The 19,389-nt window shown below is 42.4% G+C and overlaps 1 protein-coding gene across 1 annotated transcript; it reads left to right on the top strand.

Moving 5' to 3' along the window:
• The first annotated feature begins 4,346 nt into the window (after positions 1–4,346).
• On the top strand, positions 4,347–9,777 carry LOC146702070 (uncharacterized). Its single transcript, XM_085468571.1, has 6 exons — positions 4,347–4,674; positions 6,368–6,415; positions 8,300–8,410; positions 8,726–8,842; positions 9,117–9,197; positions 9,292–9,777. The coding sequence occupies exons 1-6, from the start codon at positions 4,552–4,554 to the stop codon at positions 9,340–9,342; spliced, it is 531 nt and encodes a 176-aa protein (XP_085324697.1). The 5' UTR covers positions 4,347–4,551; the 3' UTR covers positions 9,343–9,777.
• Positions 9,778–19,389: the final 9,612 nt, after the last annotated feature.

The raw sequence follows: 19,389 nt of genomic DNA, 5'->3' as shown, positions 1-19,389 counted from the left end.
AAAGCATCTCCCTCCTGTTTCACAAAGGTTATGAAATCCTTCCTCTTAAAACTCTTAAAAAATCATGTCTTATATTTTCTGACTTTTTGAAAATGACAACTAATTATAATGTGGCATCCATAGCTAAAAGAGTAAATTTCTCCTTCAGCCTGCCTGTCAGGGAAGAAAAAGAAAGTGGGAGGGTGCTTATCCTGAAAATGTCAGTGCACACATTTACTTGCTTATACTAAAACTTAAAAGAATCCCCTTTAAAATAATCAGAAAGTGCTTTTCAGCATCCTTTTATTTGTATTCTGTTTCAAAATGCAAATGGGATATTTTCCTGATTTTATGGGCTAATATCAAATACTTTTCTACAATTTTAAAGCCACACAATACATGTATGTATATGTGTTAAAACATTTGGGACGTCATGTTTCCACAGCCCCGATGACATACCATTTAACAGACTATCTACACAATTAATATTTTCTGTTCCTGTGAACAGAACCACACAGAGATGGTACAGGTGTGAGACTAAGGGCAAAAACTCTTGCTAACTAATGATAGTGCATTTAAGATTAACTCAAAGAGTTGGGATAAAAGGAAAATCCAGACTGTAATCAGTCTTTGTTCAATGACAAACACACAAATTGCAGCACAGCTGTGTTGTTTTTCCTGAGCCTCATCTTTGGCTTCCTCTGCACTTTCCACATGATAGCACTGAAAGCCTCACTGCTATTCTCTCCCTCACACCTTTCACATAGCTGTTACCAAAGCAGCAGCACACAGAGAGTGGGGGAAAAAAAAAAAGACGACAATGTGCTGTAGAGGAGTATTGATTCGCAAACAGACCTTAAGGTTGTTCGCTTGTACAGAGAGGTGATGGATGGAATATGAGTTGCAGTCTCTCATTTCTCAGCAGAGGTTATAGTTACACGGCCCTGCACTAATTATACACACACGGAGTCCATTCATTAGCGTGCTACACGTGGGAGATCTCTTCATGAGCGACGTATCTGCACAAAGCAGCAGAGACACGCTGCTTTCTGGTGCATGCCTAAATGGAGGCTAAATGGCAGCATGAAACAAACAAGCTTCATCCTGGTGAAGAAAGAGGCTAATTTATTATTGTGTTAGAGCTTCATATCATCTGAAAGCATTTGCTAGTTCAGAATGGGCGTTTGGAAGTTGACAAGACAACACACCAAGTCAAGTCAGTGGTACCTTATGTGACAGAAATCTCTGTTATTTTACTCATATTTGGTTTTAAAAAGCTGTTACCTGCTGATTTTCCTTTAGCTCTGGCAGAAACATGAAGACCTTGTATGCACTTCATGGCGGTGCAGAAAGCATGAGGAGGTCTGGGTTGTTTCTGTGTGGCGTGTGTGTGGGTTTTCACCAGGTGCTCCAGTCTCCTGAGCCCCTGCATGGTGGGCTAACTGTTGATTCTAAATTGACTGTAAGTGTGGATGTGAGCGGGTGTTTGTTTTTGTGTTAGCCCTGTGACGGCCTGGCGACCTGCCCAGGGTGTAATCCCACCCACTGTCAGCTGGGATATGCTCCAGTCTCCCCATATGGAGAGTTAGCTTTGGTTTTCCTGTTTCAGTGAGACCTGAAACACTGGGGGAAAACACTTACACATTCATTTTCTTGCACGGATGCAAAATATTTAGCTGAAGCCCACAAAGGGTTAGCTTAGCTTAGAATAAATACTGAAAACAGGAGGAAATACCTCCTTCAAAGGCAACAAACTCAGGCAGTCCCTGCCAATGGCTAAGAAAGTTTGCCACATAACCCCGTGACCCCTAAAACCACGTCTTGCTTTTAAATACTGTTTTTATACAGATTATACAGACCACATTTATCATGTTAAATGCTGAGCTTTATAAGCAAGGTGGGCACTCTTTATGCTCTGCTCAGCTAACTGCCTCCTGAAATAGGTGCAAATTCATGTAAATCTTAGAAACATCTTCTTCCTCCAGACTTTCCCTTTAGGGGTCACCTCAGCGAATGACCTTCCTCCATCTGACCCTGTCTCCAGCATCCTCCTGTGTCACACCAATCCTCACTACATCCATGAATCTTTTCTGTCCTCTTCCTCTATCCACTATCCCTCCTCTGCCTTTCCTTTACAAAGTTAACTTTGTTTTGGGGAACAAAGCAAGGAAATATACATCCCAGAAATACTATATAAAGAAATCTTATAGCTGTCATAGTACAAAATCCCTCATTACAGTAAAATAACTTTAACTTGGTTTACCGTTAGCCCCATTATGTCAATAATCTTTGCATTTCAGCAGAAGGAACACTCATTCTAATAACAGTTCACAGCCAAGTCCTGCTGCTGTTGACATCATTACAATGCAGTGCTGAACACCATAACAAAACTATAAAGGCCAATTTTCTGAATATCAAAACCTGGACAATAAAGTCACTTGGATGGATTTAAAGGAAAATGTTTTATAGCACTTTTCACAAATAAAGCTGTAAGAGTCGACCTTGCAAAGCATCCATTACCTTATGAGTCACTTCTCTTAATCCAGATGTTGTTACCTAAGTCACATTTTCTGTTTTCACTCATCTGTCATGCTGCTGCCAGTCAGTTTGGTTTCCTACCGTCACTCGCACGAAAACACATTTCTGCAAGTATTTATATCACAAATTACCTGTCGTCAAATCCATGGTTAAAGACACGGGGACACTTTGTGTACAAAATGAGTGGTTTTTTTTTCCTACAAGGTCAAAGGCTGCTCCCCATAGAGCATCATCACCAGACACAGTGACAGCAGCTGAAAGCAGAGATACCGATGAATGACACTCCCTGTAGGGGAGCAGGGAGGGGGGAGAAATAGAAGTGGTTCTGCATAGCAGTTTTACATACTTAACTTTCTGAGATGCTTTAAAAATAGTTACTTTAAAGCTGAAAGCGCAGAATGAGTAAAAGATCGTGTAGACTTGTAATTTTCTCAACATGTTTTCATACACAAAATCACCTGCTGTTTTAAATTAAAGCACAAAGTCTGATTCCCATTAGGAATGACAGCAGAATTAATTACCCAGCTTGTCGAGCAACATGACTGGCATGTTTGTCCGCCAGCAGACTTGTGAGGATTGACTGTCGAAGCAGCGCCGGTTACTTTTCTACCCATCTCTTCCCCTTTTCTTCCTGACTAAACATCGCCTTCATCGATTCACATCATTAGCTCGCAGCTGTCTAGCCAGTGGTCTCGCTGAACCTCCTGGGAAAAGGTTCGCAACAACATGTCTTAGGCAGCGTATCTCAGGAAATATAGGAAAGGGAGCTGGAATTCAGAGCTGGGGGATGAAAATAAATAACCATGTTTCATTCTCGCCACTTAAACCGTGGCTCACTCAGAAATGCTCTCACAATCTTTTTCAAGTTGTCTGAGTGAAAAGCTAAATCTTTCCCTGATACGCAAAGTAGTATGAGTGGCATGTGGGCTTGACTCGGACTGGGAATAAAATTTATTTGATTTCCATAATTTTCCCAGCAGTGCATGTCCTACTGGGAGGCATTTCCTCTGTGAGCGAGCGCCCAAGGCTTGACGAATTTAAAGTAGATTCATTCTCTCGCCCCCTCTCGTTTCTTTTTCCCATCCTGTTACACACCTTGACAGACTGTATCCACTCGTGTACAGCTTGTTCCCATCATGAGATGCAGTCTTTATGTCTTCCAGCGTTTTACCGGCAAATAAATTCCTGCAGAGAACTGCCAAACCCTTAAAAATGATTGCCAGTTCATTTAAAACATACTTTTAAATTAAAAACAAGTTCCTGTCTCTGTCTCAAACACTCAAAAAAATAAGAACTCCTCCCAAAACCAGGAAAAAAAAAGGTATCATGTTTTTTTTTTATCCACATCAGACAGTTGTGATTAAATCTGGTTTGCCAGTGTTTAGTCAACACTAGTCTGGAGGCTGAAAGATGAATTAACGGTGTCTGTGGCTCCTGCATATTTCACTGAAAAGTCTGCTGAAGAGTAATTACTGTAATTCCTTAACGGCTCACTGAAGTGTTTGGATCCGTTAAGGAACTTTATAAACAGTCACAGGACATATATGTCCCGAAAGCGCAACGAGAGAGAGATGTCTACAGAGCCGGGAGACAAATTTGCTTCATGATGCAGGATTTCTTCAAACTACCACTTTTTTATGAGTTATGTACAGAAGTCTGACAACACAAGTTTCCTCTCTGCGTTGGTGTTTTTTAACACACACACTTTGGAAGCTTTTACACTGCAGCTTTAAGTGGAAAATGGCCTTCATACTCCCACTTGGGTCGGGGTAGCTGGGCAGGGTGGGGGTTTTCTTTCTTTCTTTTTTTCTTTTTCTTTCTTTTTTCAAACCAAGGCCCCTCAAGATGTCTGACATGTTTCTGCAGGACCACAGGCCACTGGTTGGCGCACAGCAAAGGCTTGTGGTGGGCTGTTTGTCTGTGTGAAGCTGGCATAGCCTCCTGTTCCCCTGCATCTGTTCCCCATTAGCAGAGCCGAGAGTATAAAGCAGGGAGCTGACAGGAGCTGAGGACAGTCTAGTTCCTGCCTGGATCATGGGGTTTACTGTCTGGCTGTGCGTGCTGTGCCTGCAGGCGAGCCTGCTGTCACACGCCTTCGACTGCTCAGGAGCAAGCCGGGGAGAGCTGTGTGTCAGCGGACAGACCGCAGACGGACAGGTAAGAGACGCACTTCTAATGGATGTGATAGTTAGCAGAAGACAAGGGCATTCATTATGTATCAGTCATCATCTCTGCTGCCGTGACACGACCGGGGTAAGTACAGCCTGTTTGAGCCCATTAAATGCTGTTTGCTTGCTGTTAAGCGACATAATAACCAACTTTTAACGCAAATGAAACTGAAAAGAACTAAAATTATTAGGCTCGTGTAAAGTAAGCGTGCTTTAAAAGTTGGTGATACGTCTCTAATGTTGCGTTGAGGTAGATTTGATTCCAATTTTTACTATAAATTTGAGTTAAAGTACAAACTAATAATACAAAGTAGCTGTTTGTAGTCTCTTTTGTAGAAATAACCCATATCTCCACTCACTGAAAGCTTTTAAAATATGTGTAGCACATTTGTTACTGTTCACCAGCATTTTCTCTTATTAAATATGAAGAAGCTTTGGATGATCTCATAAATGGAATAAATGTTTTTAAAAGTTTGCACTTTAAGTACAAGTTCCATACTTGTTTCATTTGTTTCTGCTCAGACACAGCATGATTAGTGTTTATATAATAGTTTGGCCAAAGGAAACCAGTAAGTTTGCTGGAATGTAAGTATGTCCAGTCTGGCTCCTTTAGAAAAAAAAAGGCTGCTGTGGCGATTATAGTGGCCAAATGTGTTTCGAATGGATGGAGACGTGTACAGTCTGACCCTGACCTGTGGAGACATATAATTTTTTTTTCTTCTTACAGAAACAAACTCTCATTGTAATGGTTTTTACAGCCATAATGACACTCCACCAAAAATATACCCTTCTGTGGAACAAAATTCTTCAGCTCCCCTTTTTTTGGCTTTTCATGTGGCTGCTGCCTGTTAAACTTTAACTTCGTGGTTAGCGTTTTGCTGGGGACAGTCCTCATGTTCTGTCCAAAGTAATCACCCTCATCTGGACAATGCATTTGACATCAGGAGGAGAGAGAGGGATTCTCACCCACACATGAAAGAGTCTGAGTGGGGAATTCTGTTCCGTGTGATTTAGTTTGCGCCACATATGTGCTCTTCTGCAGCAATTATTTGTAATGTAATTACAGCACACGCAATTACAGGCTTCATATGTGGTGGGAGCTAACTAATACCAGCAACAGCATCCTTTTCAGGATATATTTGCTGCATTTGGTTTAGTTTACTTGCGTTTCCCTTTTCTCACCAAAAGGCACTTGTGTTTGTAATGGAGTGGTATACACTAAATGTGTAATTTATGGGACTCGTCAGCTCATAATGTGCGCAGCAGCAGAAAACTGGATGGATTGTGGCAGGGTCTGATGAATATCCTAAACATACACACTTAAAAAACATAGCACTTTACTTTATGAGGTCATCAAGAGCCAACAGATAACAGCTGCAGCTTTATTCTGCTCAGACGTGCTGTCTTGTTTGGTGATTGGAGTGCTGAAAAATGACTTGTTTTGATGAGTTATAACATAAATTATGATGTATTGTTAGATGGGGCAGTGTGGCCTGGTTCTTCTGGGATAGGAGAGTATTTACACACTGTGAAAGTGACTGAAAATCCAATCTCATTCACAAATAATCACGCAGTCATTGTCATCAGTGGAGAGAACAACTTTTCCCAGAAGCCACAGTAACTGAACTGTACTGGAAAATGAAAAATAAAGCATGAGTGTTGACTTTCTTTTTTGTCCCCAGTCAGATGATCAGACGCAGCAGAGGGGGCTGCCCTTACCTGAAGGACTGGTATGTGCCACTTCCTCTTTACTTTCACATCTTATATCGAATTCTTTAGTTTGCTTTTGAAGGAAACCTTCTCGGAGGAGGTCTAAACACAGGGAAACTGCTTTATGGTCACAGGAAGTCCACTGCTGAAACAAGATAATGAAAAACACATAGTGGTATAAGAAACTGAGAAAGAGAAGACCAAGACTTATAGAGGGGAATTAAATGGTGTGGAAAGGGGTGGCTGTGACAGGCTCATTTTTCATGTCTCTACGCCAGAATTAGTCACTATGTTTTTGTGTGACTGACCCATTCTAGGGAAAAGTGGTATTTTTGAACATGCTAAGTTTGGCACATACAGGCAAGAATAAAACACCTTACAAAGGACATTTTTGGCATTTGGGCAGGGATAGCTCAGTAGGTAAAGTGGTCGCCCCATGATCGGAAGGTCGGCGGTTCGAATCCACTTAACGGCTACCCTGAGGTACCCCTGAGCAAGGTACCGTCCCTACACACTGCTCCCCGGGCGCCTGCTTAGTGGGCTGCCCACTGCTTCACTGAGTGAATGGGTCAAATGCAGAGAAAAACAAGTAATTTCCCCATGGGGATCAATAAAGTATCCATTATTATTATCATTATTATTATTATTATTATTATAAGAAATCATAAGACAAAATCTTGCACAAAATCTAATAGAATAATGTATAAAGTGATAGGATTTTATAACTAAAAAGATTGAGAACTTTATTTTAACAGTAATCTTTCATGTCCATCTATTAAACTACGTCAAAAGCCTTACTACATTTATCTTCCTGTTAAAAGGGAGTTTTTCCTTCCCACTGTCACCAACTGCTTGCTCATGATAGTAGGGTTTTCTTTCTAATATTGTAGGGTTTTTACCTTACAATATAAACCACCTTGAGGCAACTGCAGTTATGAATTGGCACCGTATAAATAAAATAGAACTGAATTGAAACACGAGTTTGGACAGATATGGATATTACTGTCAGTCCACAAGTTGCAGATCTTATTTTAGAAGGCAACACATAACTGTGTTAATCAATGCAAACTGCACGACTAGATGATTGGGTTACTGATAGAAATGGTAATATGATGTAACTGTCACAGAGACATCAGGCAGTGAACCTGCGAGCTCACAAGAGCATTGCAGCATGTGCATCCCTGCAGCTTCAGATATAGAAACAAACAATAATGTATGCATATTGCAATTAACCTTCAGCTCTGAAGTGTACAGCTGTTGTGCCACAGCCAATTGTAAAATATTCCATCCCACAATGCTGAAAACAGAGGCAATCAACAAAATGTAGGTCAACAGCAATCACTGTAAGTACTTTAAATGGCATCGCGAATGATTGCGAGACAAATATTTTGCAGCTAACATAGTCATCTTTGTGTTCAGCGAAATGGAAAAAGAGGAGGAAGTAGTATGCTGGAAATGATCTAGTTATTTCCACACTTGTGTAACTTTGTGGTAAATTTGTAACTGTGCTGCAGACTGTGCTGCAGGGCGATGACTCCACGAGCCTGTGCCGTTTATTCCCCAAAGTCCCAAATGGCAAACAGAAACCTGTTGTTTCTCAAAGTGCCAATCCATTTATTTGGAATTTGAGAAGCTTAATGGCAGACTTTATTTTCAGCAGATTGATGCAGGAAGTGGTTGGACCAGTAACAATAATAATGTTGCAGTTTCCTCCTTTCAATGTTGCTGCTTGACTTTAAGCCTTCTCAAAGAACAGAGGCTGGATGTGACCAGGAGCAGGATAAGGAGAAAGGGCCAGGCTCACAAACTATCCACTGCACACAAGACTTGACGCACGTTATCACACAGAGTAACAGGAGTTGTTTCCCTCTGTGGTTGTGGTTGTGACTGTCTCATCGTTGTAGGTTTTCTTCAGACGTAAGAGACAGTTGGAGCGGAGAGATCACACCCACCTGAGTCACTCCAGCCTGCCCGGGGCCGTCTCTGTCAAAGGCTTCCCTAAAACTCTCATCCAGGTAAATCATTCTTGTTACTCACAAGGGAGTCAGAGGGAGAAAAAGCCTAATGCGGGGAAGGTGGTGACTGGTTCTTAGTGGCGGTGGCAGCTGCCGCATGGTCCAGAGAAGCTTTAGTCATAGTGGATCATATGTATATGCTGGGGGAAAAAGAAGAAAAGAAACCACATTTCTTACCAACTCAGTAAAAGTAAAAATGAAAGCATTTGTGTTAGACCAGTGCTTCACTGAAGAGGTGACAGCTGTGAGATGGTCACAGCAGAAGAAATGGATGTGTGCATGTATGTACTAATCCCTGTGTCCGGGGTTTCTTAGGCTGATAGGTCCCGGCGACACTTGGTTACAGCTGCAAGCAAGAAAAAGACTAAGCGTAACAAACTCCGCCCTGGCTCCTTCTCTCTCATCATCAACGAGAAAACCACCCCCGTACAGGTGAGTCTCCATGGCAACCTCTGTGCAGAGAAACAGCTGAGGCCGGATGTGCAAGCAGTCATAAGGCCACCTTATATGGTTTTATTGACTCAGATTGGTGTGCTCACCTGTATAATCTGTCCGAAATTGCTTTTTTTTTTTCATATCGGGCAATCATTCAGACGGCGGCGTTTCAGTTTTTTGAGTGTGAAGTTATAATATATGCATGAAGATGCAGAAATGACAAATTGTAAAACGCACTGTAACACCGATTTGTCTGGGATCGCTTTTTCAGTTGACCAGAGTGAGGAGACAAGTGAAGCTCGATCCAGCCAAGAGGGGGAAATCGGGTCGCTCTGGAGCTTTCTCTGTCCTCGTGAGTCATTTACAGTGTTTATTATCCTGCACGCTGCTTTAAAAATAAAACTCTGGCGTGCTGTGTTTAAACGACGTGTCCCTGTGCTCTCCAGGGGGATCCTCAGACCGATGGACAGAGCGACAGAGCCGAATGGAGCACATAAAGGACAAGAACTGGAGAACACACAAAGAAAAAAGTTTCTTGTCATTCTTGCAAAACCTAACAAGGGCCTGCGCTCAGTAGAAATGTGTCCAGATGTAACCCCAAAACGTGTGGAGAAACCGATCGCTGACATGGACAACATTCCCAGTAGAAAAACCTCTGTTCTGTTCTTCTTGTTCTAACTGTAAGCTAGCTTACATTTATCAGCTGGTCTACATTTACATGGATACTTTTATATATAGTTTTTAATTTCTAATATATTCCTGCATGTTGTTGTTTTTTTTCATCACAAAAAGATCCTATATTAATATTCTTCTTTGCCATTTTGTTGTAACCTATTTAATCACAGAATCCTTATGAAGATTGGGGTTATATTTTTGCAGAAATCTCCTCTCCTGTGTTGTTGTATCAGGTTTCAATAAAAGTTAAGAACAGACGTATGGAGTGGAGGTTTTTTAATGTTTAAGCACTTCATGCTCCACTGGAGGATTGCACACATTGCCCTTTTGTCCCCCCAGAATGACTTGTTATGTTTCTATTCAAATATGAAGGATTATTAAAAGGGGAGTATCAGGTAAGCTGAAATGCCACTAAACCTTCAATTACAGATGGCAAGTGTTACAGGTATAGTACATTGCTGGCCATGAAAAGCAGCAGGATAGACCAACAGGAACCTGAGAGACTCCATTAGCATTACAGCAACCAAGGGCAAATGTGAGAGAGAGAGAGAGAGAGAGAGAGAGAGAGAGAGAGAGAGTAAGAAAAAAAATCCAAATGTAGTCCACGCCATCTGTTTCAGGAGTCAGACTTTTTTTTCTATTTTAATATCTTGTGTCATTTTTAATTCATTTGGCCATGAATGGAAACACATTATGGTCTAAACCATAAATTCAGTTTGAGTGTTTCTGCAGGACGCTGACGTAAAAATATGCACAAATTCACATCTTTTGTGGGCTGCTCCGTATTTTGGTAGATCAGATTTAACAAACACCTGCGTCACTACAGTGAGGAAAGCTATACGGGAATGACTTAATCGATGAATGAGGGGCTGAAAATCAAAGAAATAAAAATGAAATATGTACAGAGAAAATCCCAACTAGGAGGAAATCTGATGGAGAAAACAAGCCATGCAATCTAAGTGAATAGAGTGACTCATCCTCCTCTCGTTTACTGATCAAAGCCCACAGCTCATGACGTAGATACACGGTGCTTACACTCTTTTTTTATGGTTTTATAGACCCATACAGAGGCAAACAACAAAAAAAATGCTATTTATTCACTTGGAATTTTCCCCAAAGCACATAAATGGCACTAGAAATGCTTCAGCAGCTCGCTCTGGCAAAATATAGACACGCATAAGGCCTGGAGCCGGTCGTTCAGTCACTGGATAACCTGAATTAGCTGGTTGTGAGGGGCCTCTGTGTCGTTTTCGTCACAACCCACAGCAGCATGGCATCCTGATTTCTCCGAAACACTGATGCAAATTAAGACCAATATCTGATTAATCCCATTTCAGAGCAACAAGACAGACACAGCCCGAGCCGACTCCTCTGTAAACACACAAGCACATAGATTTCTGTGACAGCTGCCAGCAGGATATCATTTGACAGACTGTACCCTTGAGCTAATGCATCCTGGGAACTCCTTATTGATGACCTGATAGAACAAGGGGGAAAAAAGTGTTCTCACTATCACCAGACACGGATGCTTTGAAAATAGATTTCAGCTTTATAAAGTCATTTTGTCTTAATGATATAAATGTTAGTTTGAGGGTGAGTCCACACACTATGCGTCATCGTGTGTGGCCAACACAAAGAGATCCTCGTAGATGTGTTTTAGTCATTCGTTGCAGTGGTGACACTGATGTGTGCGGTGTTGTTTCCACTCTGCTTTGGCTGCAGTCATCCCTTTGAGAACAAAGCTAATGTTAATCACGGCTAAAAAAGTTACACAGAAGCACTGAATCTATAGAACTGTGGTGAGAAAGCAGAGCCACATGCGAGATTTTCCCATAAAAGCTCAGTCATGTTCATGCATGTAGTTTGTGGCTTGCAGTCAACATCTTCAATTTCTGGAAACCACTACGTAAGTATTAGTTTCTTGTTGATGAGTGCATCTCTTCCCAAACAACATGCAATGGGGCAAACACAGTCAAAAGCAAGTTCTGTGAGAGTCTGTCCTTAAGAAAGTTAGGCTGATTTTCATAACAGTATCAACTTCTGTTTTGTTTTATTTAAAGAATTAGGATAGTTTTCATTTTCAATCATACACTATATTGACGAAAGTATTTGCTCATCTGCCTTCACACAAATATAAATGTGAGTAACATCCCATTCTTAATCCTTACGGTTCAACTCCTCTTGGAAAGCTTTCCACAGATTTAGAAGTGAGTTCATGGGAATTTTTGACAGTTCTTCCAGAAGTGCATCTGTGAGGTCAGACACTGATGATGAATGAGAAGGCCTTGCTCACAGTCTCCACTCTAATTCATCCCAAGGTGTTCTATAAGGTTGAGGTTGGGACCCTGTGAAGGCCAGTCAAGGTGTTCCCCACCAAATTTGTGTATCCATGTCTCTATCAACCTCGCTTTGTGCACTGGAGCACAATCATGTTGGAACAGGAAGAGGCCATCCCCGAATTGTTCCCACAAAGTTGGGAGCAGGAAATGATCCAAAATGTCCTGGTATGTTGAAGCATTAAGACAAGATGTGGATTATATATATATATATCAAGACCCAGACCCAGCGTTTTGAGTATGTGTATATATATATATATATATATATATATATATATATATATCCTGTACATGGATGACATCAAGCTGTATGCCAAGAGTGAACGAGACATCGATTCACTGATCCACACTACCAGGCTATACAGCAATGACATTGGAATGTCGTTCGGACTGGAGAAGTGTAGTCAGATGGTAACAAAGAGAGGGAAGATAGTCAGAACTGAGGGGATTGAACTACCAGAAGGCAACATTGCAGACATAGAGGACAGTTACAAGTACCTGGGGATCCCGCAGGCAAATGGGAACCATGAAGAGGCCGCTAGAAAAGCTGCAACCACCAAGTACCTGCAGAGGGTCAGGCAAGTCCTGAGGAGTCAGCTGAATGGTAAGAACAAGATCCGGGCCATCAACACGTACGCCCTGCCCGTGATCAGGTACCCTGCTGGGGTAATAGGCTGGCCAAAGGAGGAGATAGAAGCCACTGACATAAAGACAAGAAAGCTCCTTACCATGCATGGAGGGTTTCACCCCAAGTCCAGCACCCTGAGGCTGTACGCTAAGCGGAAGGAAGGGGGCCGGGGACTGGTGAGTGTCAGCACCACAGTCCAGGATGAGACAACGAACATCCAAGAATACATTGGGAAGATGGCCCCAACTGACTGAGTGCTCAGTGAATACCTCAGGCAGCAGAAACCCAAGAAAGAGGAGGGAGACGAAGAACCATCATGGAAGGACAGGCCCCTGCACGGTATGTACCACCGGCAGATAGAGGGGGTGGCTGATATCCAGAAATCCTACCAGTGGCTGGACAAAGCTGGACTGAAAGACAGCACAGAGGCACTAATCATGGCAGCACAAGAACAAGCTCTGAGCACAAGATCCATAGAGGCTGGGGTCTATCACACCAGGCAAGACCCCAGGTGCAGGCTGTGTAAAGATGCCCCAGAGACAATCCAGCACATAACAGCAGGGTGCAAGATGCTAGCAGGCAAGGCATACATGGAACGCCATAACCAAGTGGCCGGCATAGTGTACAGGAACATCTGTGCCGAGTATAACCTGGAAGTCCCGAGGTCAAAATGGGAGATGCCCCCAAGGGTGGTGGAGAATGACCGAGCTAAGATCCTGTGGGACTTCCAGATACAGACGGACAAAATGGTGGTGGCGAACCAACCGGACATAGTGGTGGTAGACAAACAGAAGAAGACGGCCATAGTGATCGATGTAGCGGTTCCGAATGACAGCAATATCAGGAAGAAGGAACACGAGAAGCTGGAGAAATACCAAGGGCTCAGAGAAGAGCTCGAGAGGATGTGGAGGGTGAAGGTAACGGTGGTCCCCGTGGTAATCGGAGCACTAGGTGCGGTGACTCCCAAGCTAGGCGAGTGGCTCCAGCAGATCCCGGGAACAACATCGGAGATCTCTGTCCAGAAGAGCGCAGTCCTGGGAACAGCTAAGATACTGCGCAGGACCCTCAAGCTCCCAGGCCTCTGGTAGAGGACCCGAGCTTGAAGGATAAACCGCCCGCAGGGGCGTGCTGGGTGTTTTTTTTAATTTATATATATATATATACATATATACATACATACATACATACATACATACATACATACATACATACATACATACATACATAAATACTGAAAACGCTGGGTCAAAAGACCCAGGATCGTGACAATCTGAGGGCCACATAAAATTTGAAGGTCTGTAGCGATTGGCTCTGGAGAAAGTTGGCTAACGTTTGCTGACCCCGATTTTACGTGGGCTATCACTTCTTGGCTTACTTACAGTTGCTTCCACTTTGTTATAATACCATTAACAGCTGACAGTGGAACATGCAATAGAGTGGAAATTTCATGACTGGGCTTGTTGCACAGGTGGCATCCTATCACGGTACCAAGCTGGACTTCACTGAGCTCCTAAGAGCAATCCATTTCTTTACAAATGTTTGTAGAAGCTGTCTGCATGCATTGGTACTTGATTTTATACACCTGTGGCCATGGGGATGATTGGAACAGCTGAATTCAATGACTGGTATGGGTGAGTGAATACTTCTGACAGTATAGTGTATACATTTTGGTAATAACAAACTTATAATCCCAAATCTGGGAGTGAAAGAACAACAAATTTAGATAATAAGACACCAGAAGCAATTCAGATATGCCTGCTGTTGTTGCGCTCATATTTCCACCAATTAGAGAAAAAAATCTATTACATCTAAGCAGGAGCATCCCAGAATGATGAATAGACATATCAGTAGCACTCCTCAGAGAGCTCTTTTTTGGCATGATGACAGCACAGACTTCAACTGCAAAGACAATATCTGTTTAATGTAATTAGGTTCCACAGACATCAGATGGGCTTTTTTGCCACTTTTTTTTTCGCACTCTTTATGTTTGTCTGTGTTTGTCTGTTGTTTTCTTCCCGCTCTTGCTTTGGCACATCTACCCTTTCTTGCTCACCCACTCAAAGCCAGGTCATTCCTTGAGTTTTCTTTTTTTCCCCTTTTTTTCCAGTGCTCTCTTTAGCCTGGAATGAGAAAGCATGCAAACTCTACCCTCTATTTGTGAGGCAACACTGCTAACCACACAGTCACCATAGTGTCCATGTGGAAAATGACTCAAGTGAACTTAGCTTGATTAGCCAGGGCTTTTGGTGCTTACCTGATTGTTTTCTCTGTACTCCAGATCTTCCTAGACACATGTGACTCATGCCAACCAGAAGAAAAAGACACGCACACACTAAACTGTCAACACCACTCACAACCACTACCCTCTCTATACAACCTTTGTCCTACTTCACCCCCTGCCAGCTTTGCGCTGACCTACGAAGCTTGCCTGGCAGTTATTACAACTTTGTCTTTTACAATAAACACCTTCAAACCATATGTTCAGTTATAAAATCCTCATCATCTCTGGAAGGTTCCTAAGTGTTGAAAAATGTTTTGCATTACTGCAGGCAGCACGTGGCAGTAACATACACCCATAAGATGGTGCAAGTTACCCAAATAATCACTCTAAAAAGAAAGGTTACTTAGTTACTTTCTGAACTTGCTAAAGTCATTCAAACAGTTTCCATCTGCAGTGAAAATTCAATGATACATGATACAAACATTGAAATTAGGTCTCATCTTCTCACAAAGTGACTAAATTAGTGTATGACAGCTTGTGTTTATCACATAGGCCAGCTGTTTGAACTCTACTGATTTTCAGACTTTGGAAATTCAGCTAATACAAATTATGGCAATGTTGATTAAACATTTCTTAAAAGTGGCAAAAAAATGCTGCAGACCCTCTGTAATGTGCAATTTCAGTGTAGGCTGACGGTCAAGACAAGGTACTCCCCACTCAGTATTCCTGGGGTGATTCTCATCTCTCCTCTGGTCCCGCTGACCTTAGACTGCCGCCACACTCGGGCTGAATTTGACTCCTTCTCTTCATCTCCTGTCACTTCCCATCAGATCAGATCAGATTCAGGGCGTTGGCTGTCTTCCCGCACCTCTTCTGTCTCTCTTCTGTGGACTGACATCACCTCCCTTGAGCAGCTTCTCTAACTCTATCTGTCAAAACTTCCTCTAACTGCTGTCACATTGGCCCAGCCCTGTCACATCACTCTGACCCTAATGAAGAAAAGGCAGAGAGAGACAGAGAAAAACAGATGTATGTTTGAGATTTGCTAAACCTCAGTATCATTGTTGTAATGTTAGTTCAATATATCTCCCTTCTGCCCTTTAAACATATTTTGCAGCACAAGAGCTAGGCTATTTATGGTCCAACACAGAATTCATTGAATTTTTAAGGCCCTGTCAGCTGATAACTAACAAAGCCTTCATATGCACATCCAGAGGGAGTACCCTGTCTGCAATCCCTGCGTGTAGTCCTGGAAAGGTAATGTACAGTCTCTAACACCGCCTGAAATATGACTTTTAATTCAAATTTCTCATACAAATTACAATAATACAAAATGTTATGATAGAATATTGAAGAGAGCCTTGAAGCAACAAGGCTATATTACTAGTGGAGTATAATCCTAACACTTAAACCGCTGATGCTGCTAATCATTTGCAACTAATAACTGTAACTAATCATTTGATCAGTGCATTAGTGATAAGCCTACAATGACAAAAATTGACTAAAACTGCATTTTAACCTTTTATTACAAGTTTGTATGCTAAACATAAAGGTCAAACTTGATGATTAGCATAGATTAGCTTAGCTTAACAGCGAAAAATGTTGTTTAAGACATCATATTATGGGGGCGCTAGCGAGCCAGCAATGGAGTAGGACGTGTTTCTGAAGGCTCCCGCTAACAGAGTTTCAGAAATAGTTTTTTTTTCAACCTACAAAGTCTCATTTTATGTCACAGGGGAAGCTAACAGTTTTATATACTATATTAAAGCTTCATTCGAGACAAAATGGCATCTAACCTAAGGAAATACAAGTACACCGGAGGAACTGCGGCTAGGCCCGGCGCATCCTCGGGCGAGAATACCAATGGTGGCCCAAGGGTGGCGCCCGGCTCAGCGACCACTGAGGAACGGGCTCAGCAGAGCGATGGGCGCTTTGTGGCAACCCGTTCTCACTCCCAAAGCGTAACATTTTACGCTAGGTGACAAATCGTCACCATATTACGTTTTCGGCTACCCACCACGTTCCTAAATGACGACCTCGGAAAAAGAGGAAATATGAGAACCGTCTGGACTGAACCTACACATGTTCGCTCTTTTTCTTCAAATCGCTTAGAAACACGCTATTTAACATCATTAAAGTCCTGGTTAAGGTCAGGAATAAGGTTATGGTCAGGGCTAGGGATAAGGTTAGGTTTAGGGCTGGAATACAGGTCTGGAACGTCTATTACCGCGGGAGCGTCATTGCACTGGATTCCAGCCATAACCCGCCGCGTACCATAAGAACGCCGAAGGTCTCCTTTCGCGTTCCTCAGGAACGCCGCGGGACGTGACAAAACGTCCACATGTTACGCCTCGGGAGTGAGAACGCTCTGTTTGTGGACACTGATGCCCTGAAATTGGAGCTTCTTCAATCCATTAAAGATGATATCAGCGTGGTGTTAAAAGAAGAACTCAGGAATGCACTGAAAGAAGATTTTGATAACATTAGGGCTGACGTGCAAGAAGTGAGAAATGAGATTGCTAACAATATGGCGGCAGCGCGCGCTGAAATGGATGGAGTTAAGGCCACGGTGAAAGAAGTAGAGGACGGGCTGTCAATGTGGAGCGATGAGGTGGTCACCTTGCAATCTACGGTGAAGACTTTGAGGAAGGAGCTATCTGACCTGAAAGATAAATGTGGTGACATGGAAGGCAGGATGCGGAGATCCAATATCCGTATCATAGGGGTCCCGGAGGGCCCGGACTCGAGCTCCACCACGGCCATATCCGCGCTACTACGTGAAGCGCTGGGTATGGATAAAGATGTTATTGTCGACCGCTCACATAGGAGTCTGGCCCCGAGAAAGCCGGGTGGCAACCCGCGGGCCATCATAGCCAAGCTTCATTACTACCAGGATTGTGTGGAAATTCTACGCCGTGCCAGGACCCAAGCTCCGCTGAGGTTCAATGGACAACCGATTGCAATATTCCCGGATTTTACGACCTCGGTGGCCCGAGTTCGGGCTGCTTTTACAGAAGTCCGGAAACTTCTCCGTGAGCAGGAAGGTATCCGTTTTGGGATCAGGTTCCCAGCGCGACTTTGTATCATGCACAACGGGGAGGAGAAAGAATTTCTGGATGCGGCGAAGGCAATGGAATATGTTAAAGAACATATTATCAACGTTTGAGGAGGCTGCGCCTGTCGCTCTATGTGGGAGCGCCAGTGCTACGGTTGGTTGTCTCAGTTACGGCTGAGTGTACATGACTGTTTGTTGTAGCGTTCGCACGGTGATGAAAAGCTTGAAGAGACACTTCTTGTTCAGACATTTAAACTTATTTCATAAACACATTTTGGTTCATTTTATTTCATGGCAATACCATTGGGTTTAGAAAAGTTCTATACTTTGTTTGGATGTCGATATATGTGTGTATGCATGTATGTTTGTATGTATGTATGTATGTGTATGTATATATATATATATATATATATATATATATATATATATATATATATATATATATATATATATATATATATATATGTATGTATTTTTCTTTTTTCTTTTTTTTTGTAGGATATGTTATGTCAAGCGGCCAGCGGGAGTCTGGCTTATAGTAACCCATACAAGCACTAGGCTATATGTGTGGATCTGTTTGCAGGGGGTTTGGCAGTCACCATGTTCGATCTGGTGTAACTGCTCATTGTGTTCTTGGTTTGAGCTTCAGCCAGATATGTTTATTTTACTTATCACTGTGTTTTTTGTTTTTCCCTTTCTTTTTTTTTTCTCTTCTTCCCCTCTCTTTTCTCTTCTCCTATGCCTGTTGTGCATCTGGAGCTTTCATATTTTACTATTTGAGCAGGGATGAGTACAGCGCGATCATTTAGTGATCGGGTGGTAAATTTTGTAAGCTGGAATGTAAAATCACTCAACCATCCAGTCAAGCGGAAAAAGGTTATTACTCATTTACAACGACTTAGAACGGATATAGCATTTCTCCAGGAAACACATCTGCGTACCTCTGATCATCTTCGAATCAAGTCTGGATGGGTAGGCCAGATATATCACTCTAAATTTAATTCTAAAGCTCGGGGGACAGCAATATTGATAAGCAAAACTTTACCATTTATAGCCACAACTGTAGATGAAGACCCTGCAGGCCGTTTTGTTGTAGTTGTAGGACATTTATATGGTTTCCCCTTGATTTTAGCGAATGTCTATGCCCCTAACTGGGACGATCATAGTTTTTTCACTAACGTCTTTGCACGGCTTCCCAACATGGCAACACATAATATTATTCTTGGTGGGGACCTAAATTGCTCATTATCTGCTATGGACCGCAGCTCGCACAGATGCACGCCTGTTTCAAAATCAGCACGTGTTATACAGCGTTTTCTTCATAACTACGGGTTAGCTGATGTATGGAGATTTCGTAACCCAACTTCAAGTCAATATTCTTTTTTTTCTAATGTCCATAGAACATATACTCGTATAGATTATTTCTTTCTGGACAAAAAACTCCTCCCTTTGGTAACAGACTGTGATTACAAGGCCATGGTGATTTCAGATCATTCACCTGTTGTTCTTTCACTGCGTATCCCCAATGCCTACTCCAATTATCGGCCATGGAGGTTCAACCCAGTATTGTTAGCAGACGAAGAGTTTGTTAATTATATTAGGTCTCAAATAGATTTCTTTCTTGCTATC

The sequence above is a fragment of the Copadichromis virginalis genome, linkage group LG9 (genome assembly GCF_057382275.1).
Source record: "Copadichromis virginalis isolate Kocher_CV1m ecotype Utaka linkage group LG9, C_Virginalis_male_GT1.1, whole genome shotgun sequence".
Classification (NCBI taxonomy): Eukaryota; Metazoa; Chordata; class Actinopteri; order Cichliformes; family Cichlidae; genus Copadichromis; species Copadichromis virginalis.
The sequence above is the reverse complement of the archived record's forward strand: the minus strand, read 5'-3'. Positions and strand labels throughout refer to the sequence as shown.